General features: G+C 37.6%; 2 protein-coding genes and 1 long non-coding RNA gene across 3 annotated transcripts in view; 1 reads left to right on the top strand and 2 right to left on the bottom strand.

Moving 5' to 3' along the window:
- The window catches only part of LOC149718362 (protein PALS1-like), a 179,747-nt gene that overhangs the window by 136,196 nt on the left and 20,040 nt on the right, over window positions 1–23,511 (bottom strand). The window lies entirely within an intron of this gene.
- Pits (Protein interacting with Ttk69 and Sin3A) lies at window positions 7,644–14,472 on the bottom strand. The gene is made up of 2 exons (XM_089842502.1): window positions 13,168–14,472; window positions 7,644–10,845 (listed from the first exon to the last, which is right to left on the bottom strand). Exons 1-2 carry the CDS (start codon window positions 14,015–14,017, stop codon window positions 10,073–10,075), a joined length of 1,623 nt encoding a protein of 540 aa, XP_089698628.1. The 5' UTR covers window positions 14,018–14,472; the 3' UTR covers window positions 7,644–10,072.
- On the top strand, window positions 14,860–16,840 carry LOC149718365 (uncharacterized). The gene is made up of 2 exons (XR_016368968.1): window positions 14,860–15,595; window positions 15,969–16,840. It is a non-coding gene; the product is annotated as an uncharacterized LOC149718365 (long non-coding RNA).

The raw sequence follows: 23,511 nt of genomic DNA, 5'->3' as shown, positions 1-23,511 counted from the left end.
TCGACAACCAATTAGATAGGTAAACCCTAGAACTGTAAATTTTGGGAAAATCATGTAACAAAAGAAAGGGCACCTTCACTCAGTGTGCAGTGTTGTCAGACTTTCAGTATTCTGTTGGCCAAGTTGTAGTCAAGAACTGGTTCTAACTGAACTGCTAGCCTTAATCTCTCTCCGTTATAATTCTCCTGGCTTACTAAAGGTCCGGTAACACTGGAGGAAAAGGAACAGTTTGGTTGTTTAATATTTAAAGGCCGAGTCCTAACTAAAACGGTTCTAGAGAAATGAAAAGGGAGCATCAAGAGTTGGAGACTAACAATGGGGCAACCATGCCGATTTTCGAGTCGCCGCTGGGGCAAAATTTTGAGGGGTTCTAGCTAACCGAAGACCAACAATAGAGAATATTTACTTCTGAATTTTTGCATCCCTCTGACCGAAATCCTCTATTGTTTATCTTCAGTTAGCTAGAACACCTCAAAATCTCGCCCCAACAGGCACCTGAAAATCACCACAGTCGCTACATAGTCTCCCTGAAACTGCATCTTTATATTTTTACCATTGTGAAATAACATCAATTGGTTTAACTGTAGCCCTTTGTTTATTTCTGATATCTATTGAAGAACCAAGGGTTTATCCTGTAGCGCGTGAGAGTAAATGCGCGTGCGCTTAGGGATCTCTCATCATCCCTCAGCTTCTTCCTTTCCCCCTCTCTCCTTCTCTCTTCTCCACTAGTGGATCGATTCCCGCCAAAATTTCTCTTCTTCCTCTTTCTCCTTCTCTCTCTCTCGTGAACACGAGCGAGCGTCTCTTACTCTTTCCAGCCTCCTACTATCCCGCGGAGTGCTCCCAAATTTTACGATTTTCTTACTAAAGAGAGACAGAGAGAGGGAGGACCGTGGAAGGCGGGAAAACCTAGGAGATTTCCCGCTCTTTCTGTTGGCTGTTGCCAAGGGAACGAACCGAGAAACCTAAATTTAGATCAATTGCTCTCTTCTGTAGTATTTTTCTTCCCAAAGGCGCGACACTGTTTACGATATACTATAGTAGATGTTACAGTTAAAATAAACTTACTAGGCTTATTTTAGGCTTAATAAGGAAAACACAAACGCTAAGCCTAATTCCTCATAAAAAGCAAACGAGTCTAAATGCGGGCCTATGCATTAAACATTTTCCCTCCATAACTTATAAAGAATTAAGCCTTGGTAAGCCAGCGAAAGGTTTATTGAATAAAGTCACGCCAGGGTTGGAATTAACCTTTGACCTTTTGCAGGAGTCCACGCCTATAGAAATTCAGGGAGGCCTAGAAACGTTTGGATGAAAACCCACCCTTATAAATAGGTACTCAACCATGGGTCCAAATTTTTGTTCTTTATTTAAAGAGGACCCCATCTTGGGTAGGTGCTGAATAGATGGTTATGGACGAAAATAGGTTACTAGGAATGGAAACCTTTAGAGGAATAAAATCTACCCATTTTAATAGGTACTCAACTTTGGGTCCATACATTTGTTCTTCATTTAGAAAGGGCCCCATATTGGATAAGTAATAAATCCATGAAATTGATGGTTCGGATCGAAAATATTGTGTACTTGGAATGGAAACCCACCGTTATTAATAGGTGCCCAACTATGGGTCCGAACATTCGTTCTTCATTTAACGAGGACCCCTTTTTGGGTAAGTACTGAGTATGCATTTGACGGTTCAAATAAATAGGTACCCTACCATGGGTCCAAACATTCGTTCTTCATTTAATGCGGACCCCTTTTTGGGTAAGTGTTGCGTATGAATTTGACGGTTCAAATAAATAGGTACCCAACCATGGGTCCAAACATTCGTTCTTCATTTAAAGAGGACCCCTTTTTGGGTCTGTACCCCATATGAATTTGACGGTTCAAATAAATAGGTATCCAACTATGGGTCCTAACATTCGTTCTTCATTTAACGAGGACCCCTTTTTGGGCAACTACCTCATATGAATTTGACGGTTCAGATAAATAGGTATCCAACCATGGGTCCAAACATTCATTCCTCATTTAACGAGGGCCCCTTTTTGGGTAAATACCCCATATGAATTTGAGGGTTCAGATAAATAGGTACCCACCCAACCATGGGTCCAAACATCCGATCTTAATTTTAAAAGGACCCCATGTTAGTGATTTAAATATTGAATCTAAAAATTTATGGTTAGGAACGAAAATATTTACAAGGAATAGAAAACACTAAAAGACAAGACTAAACTAAACATTAAATCAATTTCCTAATAAAAACACAAAACTTCTATTCCTTACAACACATTTTCTTGTTCGCAACTCGTGTGCGTGATTTCACTCTCCTGGAAAAACGGAAGAAAAATAGGAAAACTTAAGCCTTGGCGAGGGATATAAAAATTGGGCGCGCGCTAGAAGATCTCGTGCACCAGTTTTTGGCGCGTGTTTCTCCAACTGGGTGTCTGCGTACTAGTTTCTGGTCGCGCATTAATTCCGGCGGGAAAACGCCCTTCCACCAAAACAACGTCGCGTGCTACTGCTCATACTTTTGTCTGAATACGTCCACTCTCTCTCCTCCTCCCTCTCGCCTCTCCCCTGTACCCTTCCGCCGTTAACCTCCTTTCACAAAATCACCTGGAAGGCGAACCATGGTCCATGGCTCGACCCTAACTTCAATCGACCGAGCCAGCACCTCGAGCTTGAAACGAGAAGCGAAAACTACACATTTTTGGAAGCGAAGTTTTCTTTGTTTATGAATAAACCGAAACAATTGGGGAAATGTTTTTCATGAGATAAATTTTAATTTGGAAAATTATTATTTTGAAATTTTTTTAAAAACAATTGATATAAATACAGAGTGTTTTTTATAAGTCTGCCATAAATTTAAAGGGTTTGTTTTGTTTTTGGGTCAAAGCATAAGTTTATAAGATATGTTCCACTTATAAGTTTGTTAATCTCTGGTTACAAACTGGCTGGAGCTTGTAATTTTGAAGTGAATGAGGTAGGTCATAGATTCAGGGTAAAGCGACATACGCCTGGTTTTGGCGCTGCTGTCAAAGGCTTAGTAATGCAGACTAAATAGGAGCTAGATGGAAGTCCTGCAAAAGTAACCGAGTGAAGTCAAGAAGCGATATCTAGTTTACTAGGGAAAAGTATAAAATGCCCAGCCCCCCTTTCAAAACACAAGGGGGGGGGGCGTAAAAGGAAGACGGGCTGTTTCGCCTCTCCTCAGTCGAAAAACACGTAATTTTCGTCATTGGCGTCGTGCTGACGTAAGTTTTCAATCACCAATGACATGCTGGTTGTAATTTAGAGGCGGGGATTAACTACGTTTGTACTGGAGATAAAGCTAGAAATGTGGCGAAATTATACCTTCTCCCTAGTAAACTAGATATCGCTTCTTGGTGTAGTCAATTTTCGCTTGTCGTTCTCTAACTAATTATCTCGAGCTGTAAGTCTCTCAGTAGCATTACGAAGTATAGGTAGTGTTATACTTATGGAAAGAACATATCACTTATAAACTTATGGTGAAACTGAATGTCAAAGGTCATGCCGGGGTCTACAATATTTAGTTACGGTTTGGGCAGAGAGTTGAGACCTGTAGACCAATAATAGGCTTAAAAATAGGCAAGGAGCATAGAAATCTTTCAACAATAATGCCAATTTTGTCTATTAGAACCATATTTACGATTTTGTGATTAGAAAATTCAAAGTTGATCTTAAAATCTCTCGAATGACGCAGCGTTTAGTAAAAATTACTCGTTCAAAAAAATATACACTTACGTAATAACCTTCCAACATTATAGCACCGGAAATTCCAACTTCAAAAGAAAACTAGTATTTTTTTTTTAATTACGAATTAAAAGTTGTTCGTGCTCTCTAAGTGTTTCGCGTGTGGGAGACGTTGTAATTTATACCTCAAAGTGACAGCTGTATTCAAAATTAGCCACCATGCTGTAAAATACCCCTTTTAAAACTAACGATCCCCGCTTATAACCTCTAGTATAAACTAACCTTGAAAATAGAGTAAAAAGGTTTCAGTATAAACGCACGCGCTCGGCTTGTAATTTGAGATTAAGAATTACTTTACTGTAAGGTTAAAAGGCAAAGCTTAGAAAGAAAGGTTACCACGTGACATCCGCCAGTATCAATCGAAAAGGTCTATTTACTTTTACGTGTAAAAACCCATTCAGACTAGACGATTATCTGAGGTTTACGTCGGTGAAGTCGCTTTGTTCGCTTACTTAGACCACGTGACGATGACTATACGTAAAAGATTCGTACACGGGTTTAGTTTGAAACTTTTCAATTTCTGTTGAGATGGCGCCACCTCGTTAGCACCTTTATTTTAGCCATAGCTCACTCGATCATACCTTACTGACACGTGATCGAGTGAGCTATACGCTTTAGCAGACGATAAATGAGAAGTTTAAGGATTCTTGGCTCGGTATTTGTTTATCATTTTGAATGAGCAGCCATTTTAGTAAATTCAAAAGTCTTGGTTGTAAAAAAATTACACCATATACGCGACTCGTTTTAAGTCGTCTGCTCTGGCGCATGCCTGAACAGGAAAATGAACGTAAGGCGACGCGACCGAAACGAAATGCGACTGAAGGGAACGTAAGGCGACGCGACCGAAACGAAATTAACTCCAGGCGACTGAAGGGAACGTAAGATCATTTACTGAAGTCTGAATGGGCCTTAAAAAGAGAACGGATAAAAAAAATACTTTTCCAAGATCCAAACTTAAATTAGCTTAACTTAGAAAACGCCCGCGGAATTTGTACGAAGAAACTTAGCAGTCTTTCCCGTTTCCTAATCACGTATCAACATAGACTCTGTAATTCCAAAGAGGACCAGAAGTATTTTGGCAACCCAAGCATTTGCTGTGAGATTAACTTCGAAATTATGACATTGATAAACAGAAAACTTTTCAGATCCTATTTTACATCCGCCGCGTAGGCCTAGCTTTAAACAGTGATTACTGAAAGACCTTGATATACCAGTGAACACAAATCACAACTTAATTATCATATTATCAGAAGCATATAATACTTCTCTTCGAGAGTAGTGTATTTACCACAAAGCGGAGTACTTGTAACACCATTCTTCCCAACATCATTTTACATTTGGAGTACTCAAGGTTACTAATAAACCGAATCACATACGCGTGGATAAATAGTTCCCTCATCATTACTCATCTATTAGCGCTTAACTATTTGCCAAGGCGCATGCGATTGAGGATTCATTTTTGTCCCACGTCAAGACAATCAAGGTTTGTGGGTTGATTACTGAAGATTTAGTAAATACCAAACAGTTATAGAATTCACCCTACACGGTGCGATGCCCATCTTAAATTAAGTTTGATAAGCAGGAGAGCAAGCAAAAAGGTCTCCCTCACCTGGGAAGAATCACGTTACATAACTTAAGTACTAAGAGGATAAAGAGTGTCATCCTTCTTCTATTATCCCCTTCTGATAGTGCTAAGTGTCTACAGAAACTCTTCCCTGGTTTCCAGTCCCTTAAAGCACTGTTAGGACAACACAGGGTAGCTTAACTAGTCCTCTATGGGATTAAGATCCATGGTAGGAGCTCTAATAAGAAGTCTTCTTTTAGTAGTACAAAAAGGTTAGGCCAAGGCTTAGCAATTCTTTTTTTACTTTCTCAATTCTCTTAGTTTATTTTTTATTTACCCATCCTTAAAAAGAAAAGAAAAGAAATGTCTTGGGCATACGTGGGCGCGAATTTCTTAAGCCTATCAAAGCTTAATAGGGGTTACTCTATCAAAAGAGAGCGTGGAATGGTCACCCACATTGCACTGCAGCAGTCAACGTCTACGGTACCAAGATTAATGGTTATAACATTGGTCGGGCTGTTGACCCATACATTCATTTTAAACTCGACACAATTTAACAGCCTCCTTTATCTAATTAGAACTTAATTTTAAATACGTCCGTTTATAATTTACAAAATTAAATTACATTTTAAATCTTAATTATTATCATATTTTTGTCTGACCTCTGACCTACCGCAGTATCCACTCCAGCAAAGTTCTGTTTGAAGCCATACCAATAAGTGATATCTAGTTTATTAGGGAGAAGGTATAAATTCATTCATCCACATTTCTAGCTTTATCTCCAATCCAAACGTATAGTAGGTCCGGAGTTAATCCCCGCCGCCTCTAAATTACAACCAGCCAGCATCTCATTGGTTCTTGAAAACTCACGTCAGCGCGACGCGAATGATTTACGAAAATTACGTATTTTCCGACTGAGGAGAGGCGAAATAGTCCGGCCTCCTTTTACGTCCCCCCTTGTATTTTGAAAGGGGGACTCGGACTATGGCGCGCGAATACTTAGGCATCTTATACCTTCTCCCTAATAAATTAGATATCACTTCTTGGCCATACCCAACGTATTTGTTTGTTGCCCCCCCCCTATCGGATGTTTTTTTCTTTAATTTACAAACTTAATTACTACATTTTAAATCTTATTTTTCTTATATATGTCTGACCTCTGACCTGCCGTAGTACCTATCCTAAATTTAGGAAGCAATACAAAATGAAAATCTCTGAAATAAATGCCCCATATAATTTGATATACATCTAATTGAAATTCCAAATACTTTCAATTTTAAAAAATAACAAAACTAACTTACAGTTCAATATCAAAAGCAGGGTTAAACGGGGTCACAGCTTACATGTACTTGTACATAGGTAGAGTACATCCGGTTCGAAAGCCTGGATGGTTTAGTAGAGATTACTACCTCAACTGAAACAGAAAGTAAATTTCCGTGATCACCTTCGAAGTTTATGTAATAATTTTTGAAGGATTTTAAACATAATAACAGTCGAAATACAACTATATCTTTAATTATATTAAATAAAATAAATAAATAATAACTTCAGCGGATAATAAATCAATATTAATCATAGTTCAGTATCAGTTCAGTTCCACGAAACCACCAATAAAACCAAAACGGAACTCTCAACTAAAAAAAAAAATAAATAATAATGATAAAAACAATATGAATGAAATGTACAAAAGGAAGTTAGGCTTAGCGAATTTATTTTATCGAATAAATAATTTTGTTATCACTAGAATACAGATGATATTTTCCCCCCGTTTTCCTTCCTCTGTATTTTCCAGTAACAGGAAAAACACAAGGCCTACACCCTCCAATGTTCAATAATATTTTACTAACAGGATATGACGTCACACGGAAGCTTGTAAAACACCAGAACCAGCTGAGTCCGCTCGTGAATTTTCGCAATTATTAAAGACTGAGCTAAGCCTAGGCCTATTTCCCGCGCAAATCGTAAGCCATAACCCCACCCATCCTCATCACGTGCCGGATACAAAAAACATAAAAAATAAAAAATTCAACTTGGATTTTCCGTTGGAAGTTTGAATACACGTACATAAAGCTAATTTGCATAAAAATTTCTACGTATTTTTTAACGCTAATACATTATAAAATTACGTCACTTTGAGCGGGAAAAATGGTGGTAAATTATAAGTTACCTGTAATAAAAATTAAAAGTGAATAAACTTGAAAAATATATACGTGGTTTTTGCTATAAAATTATTACGTAGCGTGTTTAATATGGGAGGAGTTGGAGCGATTATGTCGTATCTTGCAAAAAAATAAATATAAACGAATTTTTGGTAACAGAATGAAGTTTTTTATTTACAGCGTTACAACCAATGACACGTACATATGCTAGTTGTTTTGTATCATTTTTAATTACTTATTAACAGTAAAAATAGTTAATGAGAACAAAAAACAAAAATTTAATGTATTTTTTCTTCCAAAAAAATATATGTTCAAAATAATATATATTTTTTTATTTAAAACATCGGGATTTTTTAAAAAGTATACGAAAAAAATTGAATTTTTTTTTCAAATTTTTCACATTAAATTGAAAAAGTGTTGAAATTTTAATGTATGTTTTTCTTTCCCTTAAGAGTGATGACTAGCGATAGAACATATTTAAGACAATGTTTTGTTTTTTAATGTAATTTTATTCATTTTTAATTCGCTTTTTTTTGTTGTCGTGTTGTTGATTTGGAATTTATATATACTATACATGAATATATAGAATACGATATTTATTTTGTATATGGCTAAATTCCGTTTAATTTCCGGAATTACGGGGGTTTTTTTGGGGGGGGGGCAAGGAAATGATACAAGAAATATAGGAAGGAGAAGTTTACATCCACTTGAAATTAAACAAATAAACAAACAAACAAATACAAGGGTTACCAGTTGAATTTTTACAAATTTTCCATGAATATTGAACTAATATTGAAGTAGACCTAACTATTTTGTTTGATGGAATAGTTAGTGTTAGTTAGTCAACGTCAGAAAGTACACTTTAAATTGTACTAATTAAATGGTAAAAACAACTGTCTTTAATTGTTTTTTACGTTTTAATAACACGAATTAAAACCGTAAAGTGTGACTTAAAACGTTGTTGCTCTGAGATTTTTTTTAAAAGCACATGGTCTGGATGAACCAATGGTACACGCCGCGTATGATAAGGAACTATTACGTCATTCCTCCACACGACGTCGTAGTGTGTAACCTTGAATCATCCAGCCCACGCGTCTCATTTTTATTAACCAATAATAGAGCAGGGATATTATGACGTAATAACGTCCCTGTCGGGGAAAATGGAGATGCCCTAGTCCACTAATTTTGGGTTGTTATTGGGTGAAGAAAACTGCGGGTGCAATTGCAACATTGCTTACTCGGTTTTCAGCAAAGACCAGAGCTGGTTATTGATTTTAGGTGTAAAAATATTAGTTCAATATTCGTCGAAAAATTGTAGAAATTATCAGGTATTTTGGAAAAATGGTTGAGAAAGGTTCAGGGGGAGAGAAATTATAGAAGACTTGTTCATTAATAAAACTTTTGACGTAATATTCACTTATGCACATACAACAACGATATTTATATGTATAATAATACGCAGAGCTTCATCTTTTTTTTTTTGTTTTTTAATTTGGCGATTTATGAATTAAACTTTTTTTTTAATTTTTTCTACAATTTTTTTATTTTATTTATTTTTGTCCTGACAACAATTGTTCAGGTATTTCTAAAAAAAAACGTCTCAACTTATAAAAAAATATTGGGGGTAATAATTAAGCTAAGAACTACAATCAATGAAAGATAATTTGTTTCTTTAATTATAATATTCAATAATTTTTTACATTTAATTACCGGTTAATATAATTAATTATATCGTGGCTGAATTCACATCGAGACAAATAAGCAAAGTCGAATAATTTTTTTTCTTTATTCTTAATATTGCTCAAAATTGTCCATCATTTTGCAAATAGTCTTTTTTTTTTTTTTTTTGCGAAATTTTCAAATTCTCGTACGTTTTTTTGGGGGTTTTTTTTTTTGAAATAAAAAACTTCTATATATATGGCATCTTCGAATATATTGTTTTTATTAATCATATCATATCATATCAGAGCATGAATAAACAAACGATGACATTTGATTGTCAAAAAGTTCTTTTTCATGTAATTTAATTTAAAAACTTCTCAATGAATATATTGATGTGTTTTTTTTCTTATAATAAGTTTCCATGAAATTTTTGCATTGCATCCATGAAAAATTAGTTCAGTTCCCATGTTTTATGTTTTTCCAATGAGTTCTCATCATCGTAGTACCGGGTACCATTGAAAATATTACATACGGAGTCTTTTTAAAATTATCTTTTATTCTTTTATTTAAAAATGTATTTACGAGAACAAAATGGTATGGTGAGAATTACGCATTCACCGTCCATGTTGTGTCAGTGTCCAGTTTTGTCGTAGTGGTAGTAGTGGTTTAAACGCTCCTCGAAGTCCAAATGGATGGACCCAACGAGAAAGCTTTCGTTTACTTCCATCATTTCATTTCTTGGAGAAATTGGGATAAGAAATGTTTCAAATTTCCCAATTAATGTGTCATGAATTGTTATATTGTTTGACGTTGACGTAAAGTCAATTAATTTTCTTTAAATGTGTCTTCGGTCAAAAATGCTGAGAGAAAATGTGTTCGAACCATTCCTGGTGTGTTCGTTCGTTAAATTTATTTACGTTTCTCTTTCTTTCTTGATTTTAAATTCCTCGCCCAAGATGGTGGCAATTTCCCCTTGCATGAAAGCCCAAGGTACCGTTGATCCAACCAAGGGACATTTCTCGCCACTGGGACAATAGACTTCGTTCCCTGACGCGGCTCCTTGACCCTTGATGCTTTCCCTCGAACACGGGAAACAGAATTTATGATGAGGTACCGATGGACATTGAACAAAATGCGTGTCCTCCAATCGCTCGTTACACAAAGTGCATTTTAACGGTGGGGCGGCCGCTGTGGACAATTGACCGTTCTGTTGGACGCCGTCCGGACCAAGAGCGGAAACGGAATTTGGCGCTTGAGATCCTTCGCCTTCGGACACTCCATTAACGGCGGTACCACCACCACTACCGGAAGCGTGTCTATTTCCGCCACCACCACCGTTAGTTGAGGAAGTTGAAGACGGGGTTTTCTTTCCCGACTGCGATTGTTGTTGTTGTTGAGAGACGCCTGAACTGCTGGGTGAGTGTCTAGTCGTAGACGGTGGTCTGGATGGTACTCCAACACCACCGTTAGCCGCTGCTGCGGCCGCCACGGCTTCGCTATGTCTTGGCGAGTTAGGTGGTAGGTTATCGGTCACGGACATAAGCGCCGCCATAGGGGAAGGTCCATTTTGACCTTGGGCCACTACTTGACCCTGAGGTCCCGAACCAGGTGGACTATTTGTACGATTCGATGGCCCTCCCGAAGATGACGCAACTGGAGGTCCAGAAACACCACCGTTATTATACCCTAAAAGAGACAATCAAAACCCAACCCACACTTGAGATTCCAAGTTTTCACGCCATGTAACGAACGCATCAATAAGAATAAGTACTTAAACATTCCCTCGATTAAGGCAACTATACCACCGACCATAAGGGGGTAAAATGAAATTTTTCCTTAATGGTATCTTGAATATTTTAGTTTTAGTAGTAAACAAAAGACGAAGGGACTACCAAGAATAAATCGTCGTCCGTTTGACATGGGCTAGTGAATACGAGCCACGGCGACGAGGGGAAAAAGGAATAATAATAATGACGGTTCCGGATGAATGACGTCACGAGTGTAGATGTAGAAAAAGGGGTGGAGATAAAAGCGTACGCGTCGTCGTCGGCGTTGATCGTGACACGTACCCGAGGGAAGCAAAGCGAACGCGAGAGAGAAAGACGGGGGAAAACAACTGATCCAACCCGCGACTCCGAATCCGCGAGTAGCGAAGACTTTGGTGGTGCGCATTCGATCGATGGGTATAAGCGTCACGTGATCAACGGCGTCGAATTCCGTAAACGACGACTGGCCCCCATCCGAGGCTTCGCCCCCGTTCAAAACCCCTAGAGTATTTCGAATAGGCACGTAGCTAGCTTTGGGTGGGGGGAAGGATCCCCTTTTAGCCGACCATGTCCCATTCCCATCAATACTCCGCGAAGCCCCCGCTGCTGGAACTTGGAAGCGCAACCTGACTTCGCCCGAACGTTTCCTCTCCTCTGACTGACTGGGTCCCTCTATTACATTGTAGGCCATGAATGTACTGTACTAGCAAGGTCGACCAAGAATGAGCGGGGAATAGTTTTCAAGGTTACGTAAGCCTAGTGATTTGACGACATGGAATGGAAGTCAGGCCTAACCCTAAAAATGACTCGCTTAGGAATCGTAATTCGTAATCAAAACTAGCGTAGACCGAAACCGGTTGACTTCTCTAAGTTCTCTCATCGCCTTTAATCTTATACAACAACAAGTTTCGATATAAAAAGAAGAAAAAATACAGCGTTGGACCGCCTCGGGGCTCAAATTCCTCAGAACCGAAAACCCACCATGTCGGCGCCAGAATATATTTAAGAAACTACGCGGTGGAGGGAGGAGGGTTGTGTCTTGAAAATTCGAGACTGGTTCGAGTCTCTAGTAGCTGCTAAGCTGGAGAAAGGTGGGCGGGAATGAAATCAGAAAACGTCACGATGTACGTGTACAAAAAGGTTCGCGGCTTCCCGAAGTTTCCCGGCGGTTTCGCGCCATGGATCTTTTCAACCCCCGTTTTAAGCCCCCGCTCTATGACGAAGGAAGAAGTTTCGAACTAGGGGATGCGATCAGCCATAGCAAAAAGCAGAGTTCTCAAAAACTACGGAGTACGGACCAGGAAAAGTGGGCGGTACCAAAAAACCAAATTTCCCCCTCATCCTAAAAACGGGAAAGATGTCCTGAAGCGAAACCACCAGCCATGAAGGATAGAGTAAAAATGCATGCCGCGATGAGAAAGCGGTAAAGTGGAAATTTCAGCGACCATATTTTTTTATATTTCTGGTTGGTGTAGGTACATCTGATCGGACCATATTTAAAATTCAAACACGGGGACTGAGCTGAGAGAACGAAAAATGCGTCTTCACTGAACCATGCTACGTCCTAAAATAATACACACCTACGTAATGTAACAGTCTACCAGTTACGACGATGTTACCTGACTCGGAACGACTTTATAATAATACATATCCTTCACGGACCATAGATTTCTAAAGAGAGGAGGGGAGGCCAGTTTTTTTTTTATTTTCGAAATCTCAACTATCTTTCTTGAGAAGAACCGTTGGAGAAATGAAGAATGAAGCTTGGCAATGGCTAAAGACTTACACACGACTATAAAACTAGAGTACTGGTATTTGATTTGCTCAACATCCAATCCCCCCCTTTTCTAAAGCCAGTTTTCTTTAAGAACCCTATCACGTTGCTTAATCGTGCCTTTGGACGGTTTAGTTAGGACGGTAGATGTAATGCAACCGTTGATAGTTGGAGAGAAAACTGGGTTTCATAAATTACGCACAACAGAAAGATAACCGTCCTTGAATACCAGTCTAGAGGACTTTAGTAATAACTATTCTACCCACTAGTAGTGTTGTATTTTATTCCCCAAGGTTGAAATCACAACATATCCGTGGCTTGGTGATTTTTATCTCTTGGGACGGATTCTCTACCCTCCCCATTTAAACGGGCTGACGGGGTATAGTTGCCAAAAATCGAGAAATGACTAAATAGGCTTAAGAGTTTAAGATACTAGGACTAGCGAGCGTGAAATTGGGCTGTATTTACCTTGTTTTAGACTGGTTGCTGTATCGAATGAATAAACTCTGCCAACCATTCCGTGTTCTTTCTTGTATCTGGCGTCGAAGGGTGGTACGCCCATGACACCGACAGTGGGTAGGGATTCGCCTCTGGTCAATGGAGGTCGAACGGCGTGTTCTTCCAACATGGGTCTCTTATGTCCACCGTCGGAACCGGTGGAATGATTCGAACCATCGTCGTCTTCCCTCTCTCCCGGCCTTTTACCGGTGACGGAGTTTTGTCTGGAGGAACTGGCGGAATGATGTCCGTGTTGTACTTGAACCGAATGGGCTACTTGTAGTCCGGCCGCCGCGGCGGCTCTCGCTACGGCGATTCCGGGACTTCCTCTACTTAGGACACCCGCGGCCACGTCGTGGGAGGATTGTTGATCCTCGACTCTATGTCCGGCCGCCGCTAATCTTTGGGCGTTGTTATAGTCCAGTAATCTAGCGTGACTATTGTACCTTTCTACCACGGCTCTCGACACCCCGTGGGTCGTCATGATAGGTTCCCCGCCAGAATTACCCGATTGAGACTGCTGTATGGAGACGCCGGAACCCGAAGCCGAACCGTTCATCGCGGCGGCAACCGCGGCTTCGTGCGAATTTCTAGAAATTGGCGTTTTGTAAACTTGACGACTTTCTTGGAATCCGTGCGCTCTTTTCATTTGTCGAGCCGTCTCGATGACCAACTCGATGCGATCGGCTCCCTCGTAATTTACGCAACCCCGACAGACTTGCTCGGTAAAATCGTGAAGCATGGCCCACGGCATCCTCGGCAAATCGCACAAGTAACAGTGCTGTCTTTGACCGCGAGATAACGACGACATCTTGACCATGTGAGCGCCGCTCGGCGTACCGTTAGAGTGAGAATGCGTCAATGTCCCTGTCGAATGGGACGACGAAGTCAAACCGGAGTTTGATCCTCCTCCTCCGGGTCCCGCTGACAGGGATCCGTGGACGCGATGATGGAAGAGGTCCAGGTTGACGCGGGACCCCTCTTCAATTAGAAAAATTTCGACCGCTCCTCCTAACCAAACGACCTATCTCTTCAGAAATAATCTCGCACCGAGTGCCTATTCAAGACAACTGATACATCGACAACGCGATTACTAAAACTAAATAAAAATAAGGAAATAGCGACTGGGAATGAATTTCATACAGTACGAATCGAATCGAACCGTCCGTACTTTTACAATTTTTTTCAAAGCAATCGTAGACAAAGTAACGCGGAACGTATCGCGTTATTTCCGCCGCCAAGCACCGCGAGTCGTGCAATGAGCGGAACATCGACGCTTCGTGATCCAGTATAGTGACGACGAAGGAGTGTAACGCGCATGTTCCTCGTGACGTAAGCTAACAGCTATGTGCTCTCCCGAGTTTCCCCTATCACGCCGACGAGGACTTCATCCCGCCCTTGGTTTGTACACCCTCTACGCGTATTTTGCCCGAATCCTATCTCTCTCTCTCTCTCTTTCGCCAGAGACGAAAACTCCATTTACTCTGCGCGCAGTTTGTAAGTTTCCTCAGTTCCTCTGCAGAAACAGAGAGAACCTTTAGCTCCTAGCAGAGTTCTCGCTGCTTAAATACTCGGTAACTTTTCTGGTTCAATTTTAACTATCTAGAATATTCTCCTAGCAAACAACTTAACAACCAAATTCTAGAAAAAACCGATACGAAATAATAAAACTAATACTTCAAATTTTTTGGGGAAAAAAACTGCAACAATTTCAACCCTGCATTGAAATTTTTAAGAAATACCCCAATCGATAATAAATTTCCAAACCACACACTTCAAAATAAAAACTTAACTTTTATCATTAGATAAATGTAGTGAATGAGATTGTTTTGATATTCTTTATACGTCTTAACTTTACGATTACAAAAACCAGTAAATAAGCAACATCTACACCGTTTTAAATTAACGAATTCATGAGAAAAATATCTTAATAAAAACAATAAATAAATAAAAATGTATCGGTTCATTCGTTTCGTTTCGTTCAAAATGCTATTTATCGATTAGACTAAAAGAGAATCGATAAAAATAAGCTACCAGTCTACAGCCAGTACATGAAGCAAAAAATTAATTTTTCGCTACAGTACAGCTCGCCTCTTCAACCAGCTGACTTAGCAGGCTCACCCTCGGGCTGCAAATTCTTTAAAATCCCGCCATGATGGTAGATAGATACCACCATGAACCAATCGAAATTTTATCAAGAATATTGAAGGAAATAAGCCTTGTCAGGAGATTAGATTTTTTATTTTATTGTAAGTTAAACATTACTGTCAAAAAAAAACCACTCGACTTAGTTCAAAGTCGCATGGCACAAGAGAACAGCGTAGTAGTCACTCACTAGTCACACTAAGAACGCTAATATCAAGCTATTTTTGACGCGCAAAACGCCCTGCAGATAAAAGTAAGCTATAGACTGTGCGTGTTGTGTCGTTATAGTTTATTAGTCCTTCGCAGAGGCGCAAGGACGAGTTACTGTTGCGCACGAAAGTCGAGACGATGATGTGATGGGGGGAGGGTATCACTGGGGGAAGGGGTGAAACTTGTACTAAAGTACTGGTATAAAATTCGTGCCGCAAACAAGCGACTCAGCAAGCATAATTACATCGGAATTTTATGTAGAGTTGTTAAGCCTTGGCGTGTGTTTTTTATTATGGTATATTATTATCGTATGTTAGCCTACAATTAGAGTAACCAACTAGTAGAGAAATAATAAAACTGTCGGTATTTAGTATTATTTAATTACGTCATGACATCCTTCGTTATTTCAACTTCAGCCCATGGCGACCAAGGGCTCGAAAACCTAGTCCTAGTCCTGAAGAGAGCCTGCCTGATTTTATAGGGGCGGTGGGAGGATTCTAGTGCCAAGAATGTTGTAGCAGTACCTTCAGCTTCTAGACCGACCGTTTCGCCAAGAGGGGAACGAATGAAACAGAGGGAGGGGGTTAAAAAGAGTGACGTCACGTCATCACGATCGATGCTCGTGGATAAACACGCTATTATAAGAGAGAGAGAGAAGTAGAGAAGGAAAGAGGCAACACTGGAGCAAGGACGCCAGAAACTGGATTCCCGGGAACGTGACGTAGGCACTTTAGTTGCCCGGATGAAATACTATGCCTTCTAAAAAGAAAAATAAACCTGCTTTCGTTTCGTTAAGCCTTGGCGTCGAAATGCCGCGGTGCTTGTGGCGCTTTTTGAAACTTAACAGAAATAAATAAATAGCAAACTAAGGCCTAGGAATTTTTGGAAAATACAAATTATGCTGGAAACAATCCCCCCTTGACGAAACAAATAAACTTTAAACTTTCAACTCGAAACTTCGCGATAAATTTCATTTAAGACTTGGTGATAACGACACAAGCACCGAAGCAACCAACACTTGTATTTTTCCTCACTCGAAATAATACATATTTGAAAATTGATCTATATAGTTTATTATCGTACGTGTGTGTAAGATATCTCTGCATTTTTTTTTTTTGGGTTTTTATGACGACCCGTTTTGAAGATACGAATGATAAGGGGTAGAATTATCTTGTTGTTTTGCGCAAGTTTTAATTTCGCCAACCAATATGGCTTCTCATATGATAATATTAAAAAAATAGAAGTGTAGATTAGATAAACAGAAAGCCTAATAAATATATACTGTATATCTGAAGCGTTTTAAGTTATAGATAAAAGAACCATAAACGCTGGCCACAAAACAAAACTGATAAGACAACCCAAAGTTTCGCAATCATGATCAACTAAGTTTAAACGTAGTAGTAGATGTATTTCTTGACAAGGCTTAACAATAATTTAATTAAATAGCCCTGCAGTTAAGCCTATTCAAATCGTTCCTTAAAATTTAAGACTGTTAAGCCTATTCAAATCGTTCCTTAAAATGTAAGACTTCTAAGCCTATTTAATTCAAATTTAGGTGACCAAGGCTTAACTGGTAGATCAGTTCAAAATGTTTACGGATTTACTATACCCAAAACCTTGCCAAAACCAAACCAAACGTTATAATGGGTCTATATTTGTGTTCAGCAGCAATTGACCAATACTATTTTTTCATTGCGAGTTTTAACATTATATATCTCTCCGCCACAGTACAATTCCACTTGAACTTGAGTGGATAATGGTTGGTAAGGGATGAAATTCTGAGAATTTTACAAGAATAGCACGTTTTCCCACACACACATCTTCAAGAAAAGCGCCCGTCAAAGGCAGATCCCAGAAATGGCGGGAACATTCATGCCAAGGAACCCCCAAATAAAAAATAAAAAAAAAAATACTTTTCAATAGTAGACCCCCAGAAAGGAATGTTTTTCATGTTTTGCCTTAACTCCCTCCCTGTTTTTTCAACTTGGCTTCGAACAAAAATTCATGTACGAGAATGGGAAACATACATTGACCAGTGGGGAATACAGCATGGAGAAAAGGGCGGGAAACGTAGTGTAATAGTTGCAGGGTACGTCATTAAAACGTCATAGGATATCAGCCTTCTACATGCTTACTTTAGTCCATCCCAAATATGATGTTGATTGTTAAAAAATTGATACAAATTTATGGAAGGCAGACAGTGTGTAGACGTTTCTAGAGTACAGGATTACTTGCTATTTTCTCTTTTAAATTAAAGGGATAGTAACACTTAATTTCGACCAGGATAAGAATAAGGTTTTGATATCGTTTTAAATACCTGAATATGAGAAATTTTTACCCTATTAAATCAGCTATGATATTTCAAAATTAAATTCATTAATTTTTAATTTAATTTCGATTATTTATAAACAATCGGAAATTTAATTCATGAATTTCATGAATTGTTATAATTCAATTGAGTTACCAAATATTTACGAAATATGTTCACAAATTGCTTAAATTCTTCAGTTATATTTTATATTAATTCAATGCATTCAATTAGAAACTGTATAATTCCAAGCTAATTCAGTTCCACCAGTTTAATTCTGTGAATTCGAAGATGAATTACCCCCAAAATTAACTAATCTTTCCCTTAAATTTACTATTGGGAAGTAATTCAAGTACTTGTTTGGGAAAAATTGACAATATTTCAAAGTGAAGTTTTAGTGTCTTATCATATTTTGATTTATTATTTACGTTTTTATAGTTTTAATTACTTTTCGAAGGTATATAATTAAAGTAATATCAGAAGTGAGATGAGACTAGAAGTACTGAGCTAACCAAATTCTTCACTCGGCGAAAGTGAATATTCTTGATAACACAAGAGCGGTTGGCCCTCTAGTAGCGGTTTCTGAATTTTCCCTCCAAAACGTGAGACGCTCGTGGCGGTAGACGGCCGAACTAGATTCAAGCACCCGCGTCCGTGTTCCGCGGCTTTAGGTTGAGGGGAAGGGGGCAGGAAATGTTTTTGGAACTCGACCTATTTTTTTCTCTCAAGTGTAGACACTCGCGATGGAAGCGGCATAAAAACCTCAAATTTGTTCACTAGTGCCAGGATCTATTACCAATGCTAGAGCCCTTCACTTCTAGTCTCATCTTACTCCTGGTAATATTTAATTTTAATATTATATAACAAACAAGATTAAGTTAAACAACTTGGTTGACCAGCCTTGATTTAATTCAGATTAAAAAAAGTGTTTCAACGCAAAATTGAAATGGCCGACTTATTAGAATATTCAACTATCCCTTTAATTTAAAACCAGTTTTTGTAAAAGAGCGCCCTCTTTTTTCAATCAAGCGTAGAGCTCGGTAAGTATAATCCCAGAATATCGGTGGAACCAAAGTGGAACCTAGAAAATTATTCACAGCTGGCCAAACGCCTTCCGTCCCCAGAATCCAGTTCGGTCTCTCTCGGTGCAAATAGAGAGAAAAGAACCTCTGGATTCTGGAATGCGGTTTCACATATAACTGGTTAGGGCTCCGACAAATTTAAATAATAAAAAAAAAATTTACAGGATAGAAATAATAATGAAATCATATACCATGACGTCATAGTAACGTTAAGCCTAATTTATCAAAACGGTGGTGTCGTATTATGATATAAGATGTCTGTACCAAAAAAGGTGTACGTTCAACTTCGTATTGAGACGATGTGGGTGACTAACAGGGGTCATTTCGAGGGGTTAATTACTCGCAGTAATGTTACGGGTTACTTCACGCGTAATTACTGTCTGAGGGTAGGGATTTTAAAGATTGCACGTAATCATGAGGGATTGGTATTTGTACTAAAAAGGTTACATAATATTTAAAAACCCTACCCTTGACTGTGGCCACAGATGTTTCATTTCAAATTTCCTTGACATTTCAATTTGAGGTTTTCCCTGACACTCATCAATTTTAATTTCCCCTTTTATGTGTTTTGTAGACTAGTCAGAACGTTGTGGTATCTAAAAATTACAAGTGCATTTATGCCATTTAAAAAAAATTCCCCGGCCATTTATGCCATTTAAAAAAAATTCCCCGGCCATTTATGCCATTTAAAAAAATTCCCCGGCCATTTATGCCATTTAAAAAAATTCCCCGGCCATTTATGCCATTTAAAAAAATTCCCCGGCCATTTATGCCATTTAAAAAAAAATTCCCCGGCCATTTATGCCATTTAAAAAAAAATCCCCGGCCATTTATGCCATTTAAAAAAAAATCCCCGGCCATTTATGCCATTTAAAAAAAAATTCCCCGGCCATTTATGCCATTTTAAAAAAAATTCCCCGGCCATTTATTCCATTTAAAAAAAAATTCCCCGGCCATTTATTCCATTTAAAAAAAATTCCCCGGCCATTTATGCCATTTAAAAAAATTCCCCGGCCATTTATGCCATTTAAAAAAAAATTCCCCGGCCATTTATGCCATTTAAAAAAAATTCCCCGGCCATTTATGCCATTTAAAAAAAATTCCCCGGCCATTTATGCCATTTAAAAAAAATTCCCCGGCCATTTATGCCATTTAAAAAAAATTCCCCGGCCATTTATGCCATTTAAAAAAAATTCCCCGGCCATTTATGCCATTTAAAAAAAATTCCCCGGCCATTTATGCCATTTAAAAAAAATTCCCCGGCCATTTATGCCATTTAAAAAAATTCCCCGGCCATTTATGCCATTTAAAAAAAATTCCCCGGCCATTTATGCCATTTAAAAAAAATTCCCCGGCCATTTATGCCATTTAAAAAAAATTCCCCGGGCATTTATGCCATTTAAAAAAAATTCCCCGGCCATTTATGCCATTTAAAAAAAATTCCCCGGGCATTTATGCCATTTAAAAACATTCCCCGGGCATTTATGCCATTTAAAAAATAATTCCCTGCGAATTTATGCCATTTTAAAAACTTCCTGACCTTCCCCTAATATTTCACACCCATTATCAAATCCCCTAATTTTTCCAGAAACTCCCGGTACGTACAGTGTCAACCCTCCTTTTAACCAATAATCGTTGTATGAACAGTGAATAGCCCCTTGCTTCGAACAGGATGTATAAAATACCTAATATATTCAATTTCTGTTTATAGCAATACTTTTTTAAATTTTTGTCTAAACAAAATTATATAGATTTTAAAGTGAGCCTAAAAGCGGCGCCATACAAGTTTCATACTCCCTTTCAAATATTATGGAACATAATACCCATGAAAAAAAACAACGGTTAAACGTGAAGAAAATACTTAATTTCATAGACACAAATAATGCATACATATAATTAAAAACCCCTAGGGTAAAATAATAATGAAGAAAAATTATTAAATAAATTAAAAGAAATTTATACTTCATTCTGAAATTCTTATATAAGAAAACCGCTCATTTCTAATTCCAAGGTAGCCCGTAATGATAATTAAAAGCTATAGTTAAATACGTCTATCAGGGTTTAACATAGCGTGTTAATCCGCCATGGCTTTACATACATTACCAAACTGATCACGAACGAAGTAAACTGTACAGGACTGTCGTATTCACGCTGAATATTAAATACCTTATAAAGTTTGACTTTTTATATAAAAATACACGGCTGAGACATTAAAATTTGTAACCTGCCTGCCTGAAGAAAAATTTATCGTATTCAAACCACGTGTACCAAAAAATAATAATATAAAAAAATATTTTTCGCCGAGTGATCTAACCGGTTTAATTTTATATAAGAAAAAAATAAAAAATTAATATACCTATAGGTACTTTTAAAATTTTATAGTAAAAAAATAAAAAATTATCGAGTGGTTTCTAGCGCCTTAATATTCTCCGAGAAAAGCTGCATTATTAGAATGTTTTTCGAATCGAATCGATTAATCCAATACAGGGGTTAAATATTAAACTAAAATAATCGATACGAATACTTGAATTTATTGGCCCGTTTCGAATCGAATCGTCGGGTTAAATATTTGAAATTTTTGAAACCCATGGCGCTTATTTTCAATATTGATCGATTAATCGGAAATAAAGAGTTCGATTAAAAACTAATCAAATAAAGTTCGAAAGAGTTCGACTAATCGAATATTGATTGACTTGATTTAAAAAAAAAATGAGAAAAAGTTTCGAATTAAAATTTTTGAAATGTGGCGATTATTCGATTAAAAATTAATCGAAAAACTTCGAAATTAAATGGGTAGCTTGAATAAATATTTCAAGAAAGATATAAAAATATCGGAAAAGAAATAAATTTTAGAAAAGTAGCGATTATTCGATTAAAAATTAATCGAACTTTAATTTGAATAAAAATTTCAGGAAAAATATAAGAAATGCTCGAGAAGAAATAATTTCCTGGAAATATTTATAGCTCTATTCCATAATTAACCTTAATTAAGTTTGTTTATAATTATTCGTCAGTTATAATTATTCATTTTTGACCGGTAAAGTTGAATTAAATAGATAAATCTTAACAAAAATTTAATCAAATAATTCAGTGTTTTCAAATCGATTAAAGTTTTCCTTACTCGATGTTCATTCGATTAATACTTAATAGAGGTATTTTTGCCTAAGTAATTTAAATTCGATTAATCGACTTGGGTTTCTAAGAGTGAACCCTTATAAGCAGCTAAACAGTAATAAAGAATCTGTGTTTTAGTTTAAAATAAGTCATAAAGGGTTATGTAGAAGAAGGGGAAAAAAACCAATTTAGAATTCGTCGGGAAACATTACGTAATATAAGGCGCTGAAAATACTGGGATAGAAAGGGTTTATCTTAGTTTTGGTAAACAATCTTTAGTGCCAAAAAATGTAGTTTAGTTTAGGCCTTGCTTCTATGACACAAACCATAAGGGCCTTATTAAGTAGGATCCGCTAACTGGGAGAAAACAGTTTTATGGTTTGCCTGGCAAATTTTCAATAACGCTTCCAAAGTTAAAGGTCGATATTATAGTTATTTAAAACTAGGAAGTGTGAAATAATTTGAGTGCCAAAAATGTAGCCTTGCATCTATGACGCAAACCGGCCTAATTTAGTCCTAAAATTGATCCCATACTTAAGCCTAATTTAGTCCTAAAATTGATCCCTTACTTAAGCCTAATTTAGTCCTAAAATTGATCTCATCTTAAGCCTAATTTAGTCCTAAAATTGATCTCATCTTAAGCCTAATTTAGTCCTAAAATTGATCTCATCTTAAGCCTAATTTAGTCCTAAAATTGATCTCATCTTAAGCCTAATTTAGTCCTAAAATTGATCCCTTACTTAAGCCTAATTTAGTCCTAAAATTTATCCCTTACTTAAGCCTAATTTAGTCCTAAAATTGATCCCTTGCTTAAGCCTAATTTAGTCCTAAAATTGATCCCTTACTTGAGCCTACTTTGATCCTAAATTGATCCCTTTTTAAGCCTAAATTAGTCCTAAATTGATCTCATCTTAAGCCTAATCCTACTCTAAGTTGATCCCAATTTAAATTATGACCCCTAAATCCACTTCAATGTTTACTTAAGTTGGCTCCTAGGGTTCCGTTAATCTTCTTAAGCCTAATCTTGTTCTTAATTTAGTACACAAAGTGGCATCTACCTTAGACCTAATTTTGGCCTAAATTCACCTTAATAGTATTTTTAAATTAACACACAAAAGTGGCACCTAAATTAAGCCTAATTTCGTAATAAACAACCCTCAGTCCTAACCCTTATTTAATTCCAACGCTATTTAATCTTAATCCTAATGCGAGCTTAAAATACTCCCCTAATCTTCTAAATCCAATCAATTCCTGTCCATATTTCCTATAAACTCTTATCTATCTACCCCCTTTCCTTTCCTTAAAACGTTAGGCCTAATCTTAGCACTTGGCATTTACAAAACGCGGTAGATGCAGTCTAAAGAAATCTTGGAACGAATAGAAGCCAAAAATACCCTATAGCGTGTTCCCTTTCGCGTGATACGCCACTGTATTAAAGCATTTTACCTCTATATC

This window comes from Phalangium opilio, unplaced genomic scaffold (genome assembly GCF_054372755.1).
Source record: "Phalangium opilio isolate 3A_F unplaced genomic scaffold, DU_Popi_V2 ptg000002l_1, whole genome shotgun sequence".
In the NCBI taxonomy this organism is placed as follows: Eukaryota; Metazoa; Arthropoda; class Arachnida; order Opiliones; family Phalangiidae; genus Phalangium; species Phalangium opilio.
Note: the sequence above shows the minus strand (reverse complement) of the source record. Positions and strands in the feature narration are given on the sequence as shown.